General features: G+C 45.5%; 1 protein-coding gene across 3 annotated transcripts; it reads left to right on the top strand.

Annotated features, from left to right (window-relative positions):
- The first annotated feature begins 1,635 nt into the window (after positions 1-1,635).
- On the top strand, positions 1,636-13,310 carry LOC125740245 (protein-glutamine gamma-glutamyltransferase K-like). Of its 3 annotated transcripts, XM_049011146.1 has the most exons (15): positions 1,642-1,780; positions 2,004-2,053; positions 4,544-5,090; positions 5,942-6,133; positions 6,662-6,913; positions 7,537-7,655; positions 7,753-7,860; positions 8,034-8,211; positions 9,203-9,341; positions 9,722-9,914; positions 10,006-10,159; positions 10,407-10,691; positions 10,826-10,986; positions 11,098-11,234; positions 11,553-13,310. In XM_049011146.1, exons 3-15 carry the CDS (start codon positions 4,544-4,546, stop codon positions 11,713-11,715), a joined length of 2,628 nt encoding a protein of 875 aa, XP_048867103.1. In that variant the 5' UTR covers positions 1,642-1,780; positions 2,004-2,053; the 3' UTR covers positions 11,716-13,310. The 3 variants fall into 3 exon arrangements, with proteins under 3 accessions (XP_048867104.1, XP_048867102.1, XP_048867103.1); XM_049011147.1 differs by lacking the exon at positions 2,004-2,053 and having other exon boundaries at positions 1,636-1,780; positions 4,544-5,072; XM_049011145.1 differs by lacking the exon at positions 2,004-2,053 and having other exon boundaries at positions 1,636-1,780.
- Positions 13,311-16,960: the final 3,650 nt, after the last annotated feature.

Below are 16,960 nucleotides of genomic sequence, written 5' to 3'. Positions count from 1 at the left end.
ATTTTGTTGATGACTCATCTCTAGCATCCATTTATGCAGTGGCGGTTGGTGAAAAAAATTCTTGGTGGTGCTGAAGTACCAATAGATTTCCCTTCCTAGTCCAGTATAAGCATCCAAATGAACAGTCAGAAATGACAACAATTTCACAATCATAATTTTATTCCCTTAGTTGGCTGGGTGATATTTTTTTCAGGCTTGTCGGGTCCCAGCACCTTAACGTGGATCTTTTCCACCGTCGTCCTTCTCGCAAAAGGGTAATTCAATAACGATCTCACGGAACTTGCTGGAAGCTGCCCCTCAACTGTCGTCGTCGCCATCATCTCTCTCTGACTGACTGACCTGAGAGCAATCCAAAACTTTCCCGCATTTTCTGTAGCTGGGGAAAAATTTCCAGCGCCTCAAAACCATTTAATTTGGCAATGCTGATAGGCAAAATCTTTATTATATTCGTCTAGCAACCATACACGATTGGCACTTCTGGGGCACTTTGATGAGCGCCCAAGAGGAGAAATGATTGGGGAAATTAACTGTTGAATGAGAGTCAGTTGGTGGAAAGGTTGTTTAAATAATTTAGATTGGATGTAGGCAGGGGCGGCATGGTGGTGCAGTGGTTAGCACTCTTGCCTCACACCTCTGGGACCCAGGTTCGAGTCCCCGCCTGCATCACATGTGTGTGGAGTCTGCATGTTCTCCCCATGTCGTCGTGGGGTTTCCTCTGGGTACTCCGGTTTCCCCCCACAGTCCAAAAACATGCTGAGGCTGATTGGACTTGCTAAATTGCCCGTAGGAATGTGTGTGTGAGTGACTGGTGTGTGAGTGTGCCCTGTGATGGGCTGGACCCCATCCTGGGTTGTTCCCTGCCTCGTGCCCATTGATTCTGGGATAGGCTCCAGAACCCCCCGCGCCCCAGTAGGATAAGCAGTTTGGAAAATAGATGGATGGATGGATGTAGGCACACACTACTAAGTAAAACTGACATTGATAAATAAATATGTATGTACTTTATATCCTCCCTCACATGTGGGAGGATGGTGCCCAAGCGCCCCCTATGGGCCAGGCACCACTGCATTTATGTAATCTTACACCATTAAGTAGTATTAACTGCCGATATACTATTTGATACGCTAATAGATAAATTACATTGGGTTAACAAGCATTACATTTATGTGGCTTCTGTCCTTTTACTTGCCATTATCTTGCCACCCTTGACATCAGCAGGTACTGTCACTTGCTCAAGACCTCCTTAGTCCTGGGTGTGAATTTATTTCCTCTACCTGGTTCCCTTCTACTGTCTGTTGTCTTTTATTGCCTGTATTTCAGTTTTGAGCTTTGCAATTGATAGGAATCCCATCTGAGCTGCAGTATACACCCCACCCCCCAAATAAAAGTCTTTCCTACATTTTTGGTACTATATTAAATCTGATCAACTAGGGAGTTTTGAACAGTTCAGCATTTGGAATCTCTCCCTAAATTCTGCACTGCTGTATCCAGTGCAAAGTCTGAAATTTAAAAACATGGTAGCACACACTCCCTTTAGCAACAGCTACCTGTCAAAGTCATAGTTGACAATAAGGAATGGGGTGTAGCTATGTATAATTATGATTGGAACACTCCTGTCAGAGAGTTTAAAAGGTTCTTTTTAGATGCAAAGACGCAGTGAGAGAGAGAGAGAGAGAGAGGAAGGGAAAGGAGAGGACAGACTTTCTGATCTATCACTTTGACTTCTCCTCTGTGCCACTACCCACCACCACGCCACAGAGAATCCGAAAGACACCACAAAGTAAGACTTTCAGTTATCATGTGTGATGCATGTTTGTGACGAGTCACTGCATGAGCTTCTGAAAATAATCCAATAGTCACACGTGGACACTGAGGTGAAAGAACTGTATGTAAAATAAATGAATCAGAGTTCAATTTTATTTTTTATCGCTCACAGTAAGTTGTGAGTAATGTATTAGTCGTGTAACATCTGTTGTTCTGCTGCTTCTTTTGGCCATTTTCAGATTCACTCGTTCTAGTAAAAACACCATTATAGCGCTGATTCACAGTTCAGGTAAGTAATGGTTTTTGGATGCTTAAATCAGGTAACATACAAGTATAGAACTGAATTACCTTTCAGCTCAAAAGTAGAGAAAAGCTGTGTTTGTTCTAAGAGAGGCCATGGTCTTTACAGTTGAGATAATCGGTTATTTTATATTTCAATGCCAGCTAAAATCAGCCCCTATTGGATTATTTGACTCTATTCAGTCATGCAGGACTTCAGCAGCAAACCTAAGTCAATCAAAAGGACTCTTAATCTTTTCAAGACACAGTGGGATCATTTTGAGCCCTGTGGCCAGGGTTGGCTCTAGCTGTAGACAGAACATATCTAGGTAGCTTAGGGCCACTGGATTAGAAGTTCGCCAAATTGTTATTGCACCGGACTAGCGATTATGCCTAAAAGCTTGAATTCTTTAATGCCTATTCATATTGGTCTGATGTTCATTGTCATTGTGTTTTTCACAATGAAACCCTGGATTAATTCAGAAGAGGCAGCAGAAAGTACCACAAGTATATATGGACCTGGAGGCTGCTGCTTGAAGTGAAGCTTTTGATGGTAGAAGCTCAGATAAATAAACCATTACAATGAAATAGTCAATGGATAAAGCGATACAGTCAATGTCATGGGTAGGATGAGGTTAGGTAGGTGACCCTGGAAGAGCTGCATTATGGGGCATTTTTAGTTTATTCATTCATGTGAAATTTCCTATCCAGTGAAACATAGAGGGTCACAGAATGAAAATGCATAGCAAGGCGAGTGGTCGACGTCGTAGGAGAGAGTATGATTTTGGAGGGGACACGTCTTTAGCCGGTCCTCTCCCTTGTTTTGCGTATCCTCCATGCTGCAGCACTCCCTTTAACACTTGTGCAACCACCAGCACTGTCTAGAGCCACTGCAAACTGGTTTTGGGTGTCTTGCATTCCAGCCAGGACACACCTCTCTTATTCTTGGCTCACCAGTAGGCAGCAAGTGTCATCCATATCATCCAGCTTACGGTGTGATTTTGTGTACCAGTTCCCCTTGACCAAGCTTCTCCTTTAATCGATTTTCATTTCCCAGACTTTTAGCCTATGCCAAATTTACTGTAACTCCCTTAATATTTTTACTTTCATTCTTTCTTATGCCGGTTTGATCTCATTCTCCCCATTCCTGCCCTGTAGAGTTAAACTGTGAGGGTTGAGAACGTTACGGTTTTGGCAGGTAATTGGTGGGGGGGGGGGGGGGGATTAAGACATGGTAGATAGGAGAGAGACAGATTGAATGGCAGAGAAGAAGAGAAGACAAAAAAAATGCATCTTAAGATTAGGAGATCTTTATTGTTAGTCTTAGACAAAGAACCTTGATAAATATTCGTCTTCGTATCATTTTCATTCTGTTTTATTTGTAACAGAGGTAAAATTCTAATTGTAATTTAGCTGTGATATCTAACAGAATTAATTGACTAAACACACAAGAAGTCATTTCCTGTAGCTCATATCCTCTTTCTGGGGTGTTTTATCCTGTGTTTTTTTTTCACAGAACTTGGCTTAATTTGCTCCAAATGTGTGTGGTCTCTTGAATGTATAGCCTATCTCAGATTCTCCAGTGTAATATTTTGGAAAGACTATATATCCATGTTCCTCACACTTGTTCTAGTCTACAGGTAGCCATCGTTGTCAGCTGGTTTAGGTTTGTATGAAATACAGTATACCATTTTTCGGTTGTTTCCTAATAGATCCATCTTGGAGTGGATCTCCTGAGAATCGCCCAGGTGGCTGTTTGCTAACAGACACCATATTGGTTCACGTCCTACACGCTCCATTGCCTCTTAGTACGTAGTGGTGAGATTAGAACCATCTGGGCAGCTATAACCCAGTTATTAATGTCCATGTCTCTCCCCCCACACTGAGAGACGTCACTTTTTTCCTTCGCTGGCATTCTTAGCCGGAACTCTGTCTGTGGGTGATGTAGCAGAACTGTTCATAGTACTGTATTATCTGTTCGATTTTATGGTTTATATACTGAATTATGCTTGGGCCTAACTTTCGCTTCTCTGAAGGTTTCAGGCAGTGTTTGACATGAGGAAGATATTGATAGTCAGCAGGGCTGCTGCTAGAGATTTCAAGCCCCATGAAAGAATATCATATTTGGCCCCCAAATCAGACCAATCCGATTGAAAAAATAATAAGAATAAGGTCCCTGTTACTCAGGGGGCCTTGTAGTCATCTTTTCTCCCCCTTTATGGCCTCCATGGTCCCAGGACCACCCATAAGAGGTCAGGGATCCTTCCCCCTCACATGAGGGCTCAAGGACATGCCACCCCACCACATACACAAAAAAACTTTACCCCCACCCCCTTGTTGACAACTTTTACCATTGCCACAACCATCCACCAAGGAATACCCCCATGACCATTGACACAATTGAAATGCTTGTTCCAGGCTTGACACCAAGCCTGCAGCATTCAATGAATAGGGGACTTTCTGTCTGCCATTGTCTTATCTGCACTCCTCTTCCTCCAAGATGCCACGGGAGATGTCAATCCGGAATCGATCAGCTGTGGGCCGGTTCCCCAACGTCACCCTGGGCCTGGTTGAAGATGCAGAGCCAGATGAGGAGGAGCTGATCGGAAAGCAGGAGGGTGACTGTAACTGCCGAGCCTGGCTCCGCAGGTTGTGCTGCTACTGCTACCGAGAGGACAAGCCCAGCACGGGGTCCAGCGGCACGGGGACCAGTAGCACAAGGTCAGGTGGCACAGGGACTAACATCACGGGGACCGGTGGCACAGGGACCAGCGGCACAGGGACTGGCGGCACGGGGACCGGAGGCATGGGGTCCAGCGGCACGGTGTCCAGCGGCACGGGAACTGGTGGCACAGGGACCGGCGGTACGGGGTCCAGCGGCACAGGAAGTGGTGGCATGGGGACCGGTGGCACAGGAAGTGGCGGCATGGGGATCGGAGGAACGGGGTCCAGCAGCACGGGGGACGTCATCACTGATATCAGGGACAAGCTGGAGCAGCCTGAGACAGGGGCCATAAGCACGATGCATGGTAATCGCTCGGCATCACGTGAGGATCCAACAAGTTCATTCGTACTTTTGATCTATGTTGGTTTGTGTCTAGCGGCCAGACATGTAGAGGAAGACTTTCATTCATAATAATAATTTATACTTTACTGACGCCCTTGGGGAAATCAGCTTTTTTTACACCTCCCTCAACTTGCTCTTTGTAGAATAAACTGCCCAAAAACGGCAACCACTTGTTGGTGCACCCAGGAAACTGGGGGTTAAGGGCCTTGATCAAGGACCCACAGACATGCTGAAGCTGGGTTTGAACCAACAACCTTCTGACTACTGCCACATAGGCTTAGCCCACCGAGCCACACGCTGCATCTGAACTCCCGCATCTTGAATGTGAAATCATCCCCCATTCCAAACGCTCAGATTTTATTAAAATAGCACATGTATTCTTATTGAATGTAGATGTATTCCATCCATCAGTGGACAGCTAAATAGCCCTCCATTCACTGCAGGAATAAGCAATATTGCATTCATTCAGGCACATAGATAGTAAAATTAGTTTGATGCTTCCCAGACAGCACAATGTACTGAGAATTAACGCCTGCCCAGGGTGACAAAATTTACCAAGGGGGACCTATTGGAAGGGTGTCGGTCATAAATTTATTTATGGATACGGGCCCGGATTCCATTATCCAATATAAGAAATACATTTTCCAGCAAAATTCATTCAAAAATCATTAAAATGTTGAATAAAATGAACAGGGACACATTGATCCAACACCATTATATAACTATGTAAGAGGTGAACACTAATCAACTGATTACTAGGGATCTGCTGTGGTCGTCCTTAGAAATTTAACTGAACAAACTTCTTGAGACCTTTCACTGTCCTTCTCACAGAACCAACTTTGACTGTGAAGTCAGTGGACCTGATGAAAAGCAAGACCGGCCAGAACCGGAAGGAGCACTACACCAACTGCTACCAAGGCAACAATCTCATCATCCGGCGAGGGCAGATCTTCCAAATGTGGATCAAGCTCTCACGCGCTTTCAATACCAGTACAGACAAGCTTCATCTGGAACTAAAATTAGGTCAGCAAGTCATTCAAAAGTCATCATTCCTCCGGTCATCAACACCCATGGTACCAAAACAATAGGTCAAGTGACAGATTTAACTGTCACATGAATGTATGATGGCAAAACTTGTGTCTGTGCAATAAAAATGAGCAGTCGTTGATTTTAGTAATTGATACATAAAATGGATGGAAGGATGGATGGATGTATTTGTTGTGAATGTGTGCATACATGCAGTTTTAAACAGGGTAAGTGTATGGATGTGTGTGATTAAGTTTTGAACAGCTGGACAATTGAGAAACAAAATGTCTGTAACTCACTCAGTCTATTTTTTGTTGCTTTTAAGATGAGGTGGCCAGTGACTTATAGTCAGGCTTCCTCATCATATATAACAGGATCTGGAACCAGAACTCACCCAATCTCACTCTCCGTTCGTCCTTCACCACTCCATTCTTTTCTTCCATCCAATCCGTTCGTATGACCAATCAGTATGAATAGTATTGACGTTGACTTACAGGTATGTTCTTGGATCCCTTGTTTTTGTAGGATCCCTGCCTCAGATGTCCAAAAATACACACATCATTATTCCCCTGGTGGAGGAGCTACAAGACAACCAGTGGGAGGCCAAAATCATGGAACAGAAAGGCCAGAAGATCAGGCTGTCTGTCAATTCACCGCCTACTGCTCTGATTGGTCAATACCAACTCACTGTGGCGACACAAAGTCCAGAGGGCATGGCCCTTTCAACATACGACCCTGGCAATGACATCTATATGCTATTCAACCCCTGGTGTGAAGGTAAAAGACACATATTAAACATATAATTTGTTAGCTTGAATGTCCAGGGCCCTATAGATCACCTGACATCTTATCTGTCAGAAGAACGTTAATAGAATGTTTATGACAACATTCCTTAGGGGTTTCGGGGTTGGCTCAGCTTTCAGAGACCAGCAGATGGTGGCTAAAATCAGTCCTCAGAGGTTTATAGGCATCCTTTACGCAGCCTGGATTTCATGAATCGATCAAAGGGGGTAAATCTTGGTTCATAGCAAGCAATAAGCACTAATCAAAATGTCAATTTGTTAACAAGTGGAATATAAAAATCAATAGAGGTGAACTGATATTCATCAATGTAAATAACATAATTGCACAAATCTGCCCTAGCCAATAAGATTCCTTCATGTGTTTAGTATCTTTGTGCAATGTTTAGTGTAAGGAGGGACACCGCTGTGAAGTGACCCATTTGCTTTTAAAGAGACGCAGCAGATTTTACAATGTTTGGACATGACCTCTCACTGATAACCATATTAAGCCCACTTGGAAAATGCTATAAATTTGCCGCTGCATGCTGTCATTTTCTTTATGCTCCTTCTCTTTAACCCTGACTCAGTCCTACAGTATGTGTGCTCTTCCTGTCTCAGGTGACACAGTCTACATGGAAGATGAAAATGAGAAGAAGGAATACGTCCTGAATGATGTAGGCAGACTATACTTTGGCACCGAGTACCAGATGGACTCTCGAACATGGAACTTTGGCCAGGTACAGGATGTCATTTTGAAAATGTTTGTCTCTGGATTGCTGGGCAAAATATCTGAAATCAATCACTAATTGAGCTTTAACCAATCAATTCATTTAGTTCAATGAGGGAATTCTACAAGCCTGTCTGTTTCTGCTGGACAAGAGTAAGATGCCCATTTCTGGTCGCGGAGATGCTGTCAATGTGGTACGAGTTGTATCTGCCATGGTGAGTCTGCACTTCCATGAATTGTTGCTGTCCTCAGTAATGATTTTTAGGCTGGTATCTGTATCCTTGTTTTCATTACTTATCATTTGTCTTTAGTAATAAGTTACTTGATAAGATGAAGTGAAATGAGTGAGGCTGGTTGGTGTCAATCATAACCATGTCCTTCCTTCCAGGTTAACTCGATTGATGATGACGGTGTCCTGGAAGGGAATTGGTCTGGCAACTATGAGGGCGGGACTGCCCCTACAGCCTGGACTGGGAGTGTGGAAATCCTGAAGAAGTATTACACCGAGAAAGGGAAGCCGGTCAAATTCGGCCAGTGCTGGGTCTTCTCAGCAGTCACCACGACAGGCAAGGATGCAGATTCTTTTCACGGGTTTGAGCTTTGAGCAGTGCTTATGCGTCTGTGGACATCTGTATATCGTCTGACCCCATCCACTATGTGCACTAAAACAAACAAAAAACAAACGTGCTTTATTTGCCATTTGCACAAGTAAAAGTACATTGGAATGCTTCTGTTCACCTACCCCATCTTGCTCTCTATGGCTTGGGGGTCACAGTGCAGGGTCTGCTAATGTGCAGTGTCCCTAGAGCTGGGGGTTAAGGGCCTTGCTCTAGGGCCCATGGACATGTGACTGTTCTCTTGAGGTCGGGGCTCAAACCGGCAATCTGATCATAGGCACAAAGGCTTAGCCCACTGAGCCACTCACTGCCCCCAATAGGGTGACTATAGGACCAAATGTTTGTGCACACAGAGGAATTACAGAGTTCAGCCACACTCATTTCTGACACGTGTATAATTAAGCATTTTCCTGCAACACACATTAGCAGCAGAATGGGTGGTTGTACAGAACAGGTTAGTGACACCCTACTTGGCACCATCATAGGACACTATCTTTCCAACCAGCCAGTTGATCACCTTTCTGCCCTGCCACAGCTGTCCTGGTCACCCACAAGTAAAGGGAGTATGAAGGTCAAAATACATGTGAATAAGTTACTGTGAGATGGTCCGTCACACAAGCTCACGGACCGGGACCCGATTGATCTCCCAACACTAATACCTAACTTAAATCCCGGCCAGCAATGTTCCAAAACCTAACTTATAGCTTTCCCAGAAGAGTATTAATAATCATTGACCGGAACAATGCTGGAGTGGCTAATCAGAATTATCAGGAGAGGTTACTATAGCAACAATGAGGTGACCAACTTGGGATGTTGGACAAACTGGTGTCCACATACTTTGGGCCATAAAGTGTATCTATGAGTGATACTTATCCATATAAAACCAACATTCAATTAATACGTGATTACTGGAACATAACCTTCCACCACCCTGTCTCAGTGCTAAGGTGTCTGGGCATCCCCACCCGCAGCGTGACCAACTTCAACTCCGCCCACGACACAGATGTCTCTTTGACGATAGACGTCTATTTAGATGAAAACCTGAAGCCCATCGAGGAACTCAACACCGACTCTGTGTGGTGAGAGCGAGCAGCCCTGTGACATCACATAGGGTGATGTGACATCACATAGGATGATGTGACATCACATAGGGTGATGTTACATCACATAGGGTGATGTGACATCATCTAGGATGATGTGACATCACATTATCAGGATGATAATAATATAATATTCATCCAGTGCTTACATGCTGCATAGAAACCTTATAACAAGGGCAACAGGTGTAGCAGTAGTAGTTCTAGTCTATAATTTAACAGGTCATCACGATTGTTCTCCTCATTCCAAACGCTTTAGTAAAGCTGATTTACTTGTTCTGATTTAAATAGGCATACTATCATGCAATAGATGCTGTACATAAGTGCTCTCTGTCTCCCGTATTCCTCTTTCCATTCTGTAGGAACTTTCACGTGTGGAATGATTGCTGGATGGCACGGCCCGACCTGCCCCAGGGGATGGGGGGCTGGCAAGCTGTAGATGCCACCCCTCAGGAGACCAGCCAGGGTACCTTCTGCTGTGGTCCTGCCGCCATCACTGCCGTCCGCTTAGGCGAAGTCTACATCAAGTACGACGCACCCTTTGTCTTTGCTGAGGTATGCCTGACTTCCCTTCATCCCGGGTGCATTGGCCTCACCTCCAGTCTGTCTGTGGATCAGTTGCTAAGACCACTCTTCTTGGTTGCAGGTCAACAGCGACAAGGTCTACTGGCAGAGGAGCGCCAACGGCACCTTCAATGTGGTCCACATTGAGGAGAATGTGATTGGACGCTGCATCCTGACGAAGGCCGTGGGCTCTGATGAGTCCAATGATATCACGCTCCTCTACAAATTCCCACAAGGTAGATGGGAGCTCGAGGGAGAACAGAGATTAGAGAATGATGCAGCATTCCAGGTTTTGCACAAACTTAGCCTATCAGTCTCAGCCTATCATTTAAATCCTCAAGATCTAGCATTGTAAGTGGGAGGAGCCTTGGCATATAATAGAGATGTAGAATGGACTTATGATGATCAAGAGAAGGGCTCCACAATGCTGAACCACTTAATGCCCAATTCCTCCATGCCCGTCCCCCTGCTCTCACTCCTCAGGCTCAGACGAACAGCGCATCGCAGTCGAGACTGCCTGCCACTACGGTTCCAAGCCACAGGTGTATTCCGCCCCCCTCACCAAAGACGTGACCCTGGAGGTTAAGGTGAATGGAGAAGGCCCACATATGGGCTCCGATGCCCAGCTGACCATCGCGTTGGGCAACAAGAGTGCCGAGCCGAGAAATACCACCCTCTACATCCAGGCGATGGTCATGTACTACACCGGGGTGCTTAAGGGCACAGTGAAGAAGGACAGCATTCCTGTACAGCTGAAGGCCAATGAAGGTGAGGAGCTTCATCTCCAACACGAGTCCCTAAGCTGCCCAGATGCTCCGTGGCAGGATTTCAACTTCTCGATCATTAAACAGCCATCAAATTATGTCCAAATCTTACTGGAATTATCATGTTTGGTCTCTCAGAGAAAACCCTGAATTGGGTACTGAAGTACCAGGACTACCAAGGCCAACTGGTGGACCATGCTGCATTGATGCTGATGCTCTCAGGCCGGGTTGTTGAGACCAAACAAATTTTGGCAACACAGTACAACTTTAGGCTCCAGACACCGGACCTCAGCATAACAGTGAGCTACAGCTCGTCTCGCATCTCTGAAGCTTTGTTTTTTGGCCACTATCTATTGTCGCCATGTTAAATGTAATCACGTCCACTAAATGCCCACATCTTGGCCTCCCAGCCTGTAGGTGATGCTGTGGTGGGCAAAGAGATGGCCGCAAAGATCGTCTTCACCAACCCGCTACAACATGCACTGAAGAATGTGACGGTACACGTGGAGGGTCTGGGACTCATGAGCATGCGGCAAAGAACTATAGGGTAAGGCAGCCTCTCCTGTCCTTCTGGAACCACTCCTGTCCTCAGTGCTGCGACAATACCCAGCAGCAATACTGCCCCTGTCGGTCTACAGTGTAAATGATCATTAATTCCATCCATCTCACCATTATCTCAGCAAGCACTCCACTGGATCATCTTAAAGGGTACAGTAAATTACAGCGTCGAGAATCTGTATTTCACCGAAGAGTCCAGCTGGAGCAGGACAAAGGCTCAGCTTGAGAATGTCACACCCCAGATCAGCTTGGCTGCAAAATTCGTTGTCCCATCCCTCTAAAAAATGTGTGCTTTCTCTCTCTGCAGTGAAATAGGCAGCCATGCCACACTCACCCTGACGGAGCGCTTCGTGCCCAGAGAGCACGGACCCAAGAAACTGCTGGCTTCCCTTGATTGCAAACAGCTCACTCAGGTCCACGGGGTGGCAGATATCGACGTGAAGGATCCCCCAGCTGGTGCGGCACAGTAAAACTGCACTGACTGTTCCTGTCATTATAACGTTACTTCTGTTTATTGGATACAGTAACACTATTTGTGACATAGCATTATTGAGACAGCCAGGTTCAGAACAGCCAATCGTGTCCAGCATTGTAATATTAGCTACTGCACACCAGCTATGTGTATACAACTATCAGATACCGGACAGCGGCCTGTGGCAGACAACTGGCAGCAAAAATAGTTATATCAAATAATAATAAAATAATAGCACTTATGATGTCGCTCTGTTTTTTGTCCTGCTCTGTGTTGCACCATGGTCCTTGAGGAATGTTATCTCATTTCTCTATATACTGTGTGTATGGCTGAAATGACAATAAAACCTACTTGACTTGACTTATTGCTTTATTTATCTGGCAGTTAATTTACCATTTGTATAACTAACTGTATTTCTTTGCTTTGTTATTAGAAAATGCTGGTATGCAAATCAAGTTCGGTATGAGTTTTGGATGCCTGGTTGGTTGCTTTTATGCTTAGTTATCAATGGAGTTTGTAATAATGTATTATTGTTTTTTGTTATGTATGTATTTGCTTTTAAATCCAGTCTGGCTAGGACAATGCAGTGCATAAATGTTTAGTCTTTAAATATTTATATTGCATTTTTAGTCCAAACTCAAATGCACTTAAAAACCTCACTTTTTAGATATTTGACTGCGTTAATTATTTGGATGGGATCCTGCCGAACATGGCACTCCCGGTGTCCATTGATAGATATGAAAAACACCCAAAGATTTTACCCATGTCTAGTCATGCCTCGCAATGATGTAGATCTGGGTAGGGCTGGAAGGGACATGTCAACATCTTGCTAGCAAAACCTGACTGATGATGATGACTTGGGCACATGGAATGACACATGACCCAAGGACATGATCACAGACCCACCTGTTGGTATGTGATGCATCTATGAGCTGTGCGTGCCTTTCAGTCAAGGTTTACATACCACACTAGGTCTAGCCGGTTAGATATTTCATATATCCAAACCAACATATACGTTTCACAATTTGTTACATGAATTTGCATATGCTAATTAAGGTCAATAGCTTTGGCTTAATAATACCATGTGACACCCCTGTCTACAGGCTTTGCTATCTTCTAGCGTGAAACATGCCAGATAGTAGCAGAAAGCCCTTAATGCACAGCAGCCTTTCAGGACCATGATTCCTGAAACAAGCCAACTGTGTTTATGTAATAGAAGGGATCTTCTGGTCAGTGACAACAATGGAGGAATTCTGTTTGATTTACACGTGTAGTCTTATTTAATTAAGTAATAGTGCCTCACGAGTGCTTATATATAACCCTGTGTATGTCATTATAAATTGCCATTGTATTGTCGTTGTTGTAGTTACTACAATGTAGTAGTTATGGTTAAGACTTGTTTCCCGCTTGTGGTGTGTATGTTTGCCCATGTCCTGTGTGCACCCTGTCTGTTCCTCGCGTGTATTTAGCTTGTGTAAATCTCCCACCGTGTTTGTATCTTACAGTTTTCCGTCTGACCATCTTGTGTTTCTACTGTTGTATTTGGGTTCGATGCTCATTGGGTGCCTGTTGTAATCCTTTTAACAACAGTAAAGTGTTCTTCCTGGTAAAAACAATTCTCCTTGTCCTTCACTTCTCTCACACGGCCTCAGTCTGCCCAGCGCTACAATATAATAATTAATATATACTGCAGCAACCATACAGGGTCATACTGTAGGTCTGGGAAGACATTTTGAGCTTAGGGTGCTAAAAGTTGGAACAATGGATAAACTTTACTGAAGTTCTTTTGCAGCATCGGTCGCTATCAACAGCTAATAAGTTAACTAGCATGAAAACATAGGCTGGCTCTTTTGATGTTTTAAACCATATGCATTGGATATGCTGCCCTACAGTATCCTCACACTGCATTATCACCAACATCCAGAGGGGGTGCTGAAGCACCATCAGCACTCCTACGTCCAGGGCTATTGCACAGTGAGAAGAGGACAGACTTGGAACGGGGAGTCAGGTGACCAAGCTTGGTGTACCTGTTGCTGTCCCTCATTCCCAATGTACGTACCACTTCATTTCAGCCACATGAACCCATCCCACATTCCACAGCAAGTCTAAGCACTTCCCATTCATTTGGCTGTTCCATTCAGCGCTTGCCAAACGTGCGGTCTTCGTTTTACGTTTACTCAGCACATGGGATCATTACCCAATCTCATGTCCTCACAAGGGTGCGCAAACACGTACTTCCCTGCCCTGGGATACATCTCTGGCATTATGCTACAGACACATTGTGTGTTATAAAGGATTTTGCATCTACATAGAGTACAATGGAAAGTAATGAAGTATTCATTCGGTTACTTCAGTAGAGATTGCTCTGACGCTTGCAGATAATATAAAAATATAAGAAATATATACCTGTTTACTTTTTGCTGTCATAACAAGAGAATAACTGACTGACCAGTTTCCTGAAAAGAACGGGGTGACGAAAGGGGTGTAACACATCAATGAGCAGATCACAAAAACAAATGTAAAAAAAATCCTTGTTAAATTTCGAGACAGGCCATTACTAGTCTTTGTCAAGAGTAAGGAAATGTGTTAGGTAAGATGAGTGAAAATGGATGCAATCATAATCAATTAACATCAGCTGGACAGCAGCCCCCCCAAGTGGAGGGAGGTGGAGGCGATTGTACGTCGAGCAAGAGCTGCATCCTCCCCTGGGCCCAACGGAGTCCCATACCAGCTTTATAGGAATGCCCCAGAGGTACTGCGCTTTCTCTGGAAGCTAATGAAGGTGGTTTGGCAGAAACAAGCTGTTCCAACTGCATGGTGGAGGGCAAGAGGCATCCTAACACCCAAGGAAAAGGATTCAGCAGATATAAGCCAGTTTCGTCAAATCAGCCTATTGAACATTAAAGGCAAAATCTTCTTCAGTGTAGTGGCCCATAGGCTGACTGTCTACCTGGAGAAGAACCACTACATCAATACCTCAGTACAGAAGGCAGGCATTCCAGGCTTCTCAGGCTGCTTGGAGCACACCAACATGATATGGCATCAAATCCAAGCTGCCAAAAAGGGTGGGAAAGTCCTCCATGTCATATTCTTGGACCTCGCCAATGCCTTTGGATCCATTCCTCACAGTCTCCTATGGACAGCTTTTGACTTTTTCAACATCCTTGTCAAATCCTATTTCCAAGATATGCAGCTATGCCTGTCTACAGATGAATACACCGCATCATGGGTAGAAAGAGGGATAATGGCAGGGTGCACAATCTCACCTCTCGTCTTCACAATGGCGGTGGAGGTCGTTATCCGAGCCTCTCCGTGGGTGGTTGGGGGGCCTAAGCTCAAAACTAGTCTTCGTCTCCCTCCCATTAGAGCATATATGGATGACCTGACCGTACTCACCACAACTAAGGCATGTGCTAAACGGCTGTTGAACAAGCTTCAAGAGAGCATCCAGTGGGCTCAAATGGGAATAAAGCCGAACAAGTCCAGGAGCATCTCAGTCGTTAAGGGAAGGCTGGTGGAACACCAGTATAGTGTCGACAAAGAACCCATACCAACACTGTCAGAGAAGCCAGTAAAGAGTCTCGGATATTGGTATGATGCAACCCTCAAGACACCAAACAAGTGGACCACTTTAGGCAGGAAACCATACGGGGACTGGAGCGTATCAACAAGACTATGCTCCCAGGCAGAATGAAGCTTTGGTGCCTTCAATTTGAGCTATTACCCCGCCTCATGTGGCCTCTGACCATCTATGAGATCCCAAACTCAAGGGTTCAGAAACTTGAGAGGGTGGTCAGCTCATACGCTAAAAAATGGCTGGGGCTCTCAAGATGCTTCAGTAACATCGGGCTGTATGGAAGAGGCGTGCTTGAACTTCCTATGTCCAGCATCGCAGAGGAGTTCAAGTGTTCCAAAGTGAGGGTAGAGATGACACTCATAGGATCCAGGATCCAGCTCCTACTCTTGCGAACAGAAAGAAGTGGACCCCAACAGCAGCTATTCAGCAGACAGAATCAGACCTCAGACACAGAGATATCAATGGCCTTGTACAACAGGGGAGGGGAGGCCTCGGCCTTGGGGAGAGCAAACCATCCTGGCATAAGGCAATTCCAGCTCAGCGCTAAACTCTGGTCATTGAGGAGGTGCATCGACAAGAGCAGGCAGCAAGATGTGCAAAGGCTGTCTCACAATTTAGGCAAGGGCAGTGGATGAGATGGGAGGGATTCGAGAGGAGGAAATTCTCTTGGAGGGAGTTGATGGGCATGGAGGCATTTCATACCAGCTTCATTCTACGGGCCATATATGATACCCTGCCCTCCCCCTCTAAGCTCAACTAATGGTACGGAGAAAACCCCCCTTGCTCCCTCAGTCCATCCCTTGCAAACCTCAAGCACATTCTGGTCGGCTGCAAAACAAGCCTGTCACAGGGTCGGTTCCCCACGCGGCATAACCAAGTCCTGAAGTGCCTGGCAGCTGCTCTGGAGACCAGGCAGACAACGACATATACCATGCCTCCTCCATCATTCCATCCTGCACCTGCTAGAGCGTTCGTCTGAGAAGGGGCAAAGCCAGCCGTAGTTCCTACAACATCAGACATCGGCCAGCTCGGAGGGGCACGAGACTGGAAGTTGGTGGCTGATCTGAATCAAAGGCTTTGCTTCCCATCTGAGATCGCTACAACGAACCTCAGACCAGATCTTGTGCTCTGGTCCTCGAAACTCCGCTATGTGTACATCATAGAGCTCACTGTTCCCTGGGAGGACACTGTAGGGGAGGCCTATGAACACAAGAGCCTAAAGTACATAGAGCTAGCAGCAAAAGCCGAACAGCATGGTTGGAAAGCCAAAATTTGCCCCGTGGAAGTTGGCTGCACAGGCTTCGTGGGCAACTCAAACATCAGTTTACTTAAGGATCTTGGTATTCGAGGCCAAGCCCAACGACAGGCCATCAAAGCCCTCTCAGGGGCAGCAGAGCATGCAAGCCGATGGCTGTGGGTGAAAAGGCGAGACAACTCCTGGGTCCCAAAGTAACAACAGAAGGTCAGGTGGGTTGAAAGCAGAGGTGGGCACACCTGGGACGCCAGGCGTGGCCAATGAGCCCTCTGGAGGTGTAGTGGGCCCATCATCAAAACACCAGTGAAGGAGGGTGCCCACCTGATGACCCCAATGAAGCTTACACACCCCCCCACCCCCCACACTATTACATCACTATGAACAATATTTCGCGCCGCAAATCTCAGGCAC

Source organism: Brienomyrus brachyistius, chromosome 4 (genome assembly GCF_023856365.1).
Source record: "Brienomyrus brachyistius isolate T26 chromosome 4, BBRACH_0.4, whole genome shotgun sequence".
Classification (NCBI taxonomy): Eukaryota; Metazoa; Chordata; class Actinopteri; order Osteoglossiformes; family Mormyridae; genus Brienomyrus; species Brienomyrus brachyistius.
This window is presented reverse-complemented; position numbering and strand designations above follow the sequence as displayed.

Excerpts from the sequence above, each read along its gene's own strand:
- LOC125740245 (XM_049011145.1), top strand. The coding sequence starts at position 4,544 with ATGCCACGGGAGATGTCAATCCGGAATCGATCAGCTGTGGGCCGGTTC. Across the intron at positions 7,656-7,752 it reads GAACATGGAACTTTGGCCAG|TTCAATGAGGGAATTCTACA; the intron begins GTACAGGATGTC and ends CAATTCATTTAG. Across the intron at positions 11,235-11,552 it reads ATGCGGCAAAGAACTATAGG|TGAAATAGGCAGCCATGCCA; the intron begins GTAAGGCAGCCT and ends CTCTCTCTGCAG.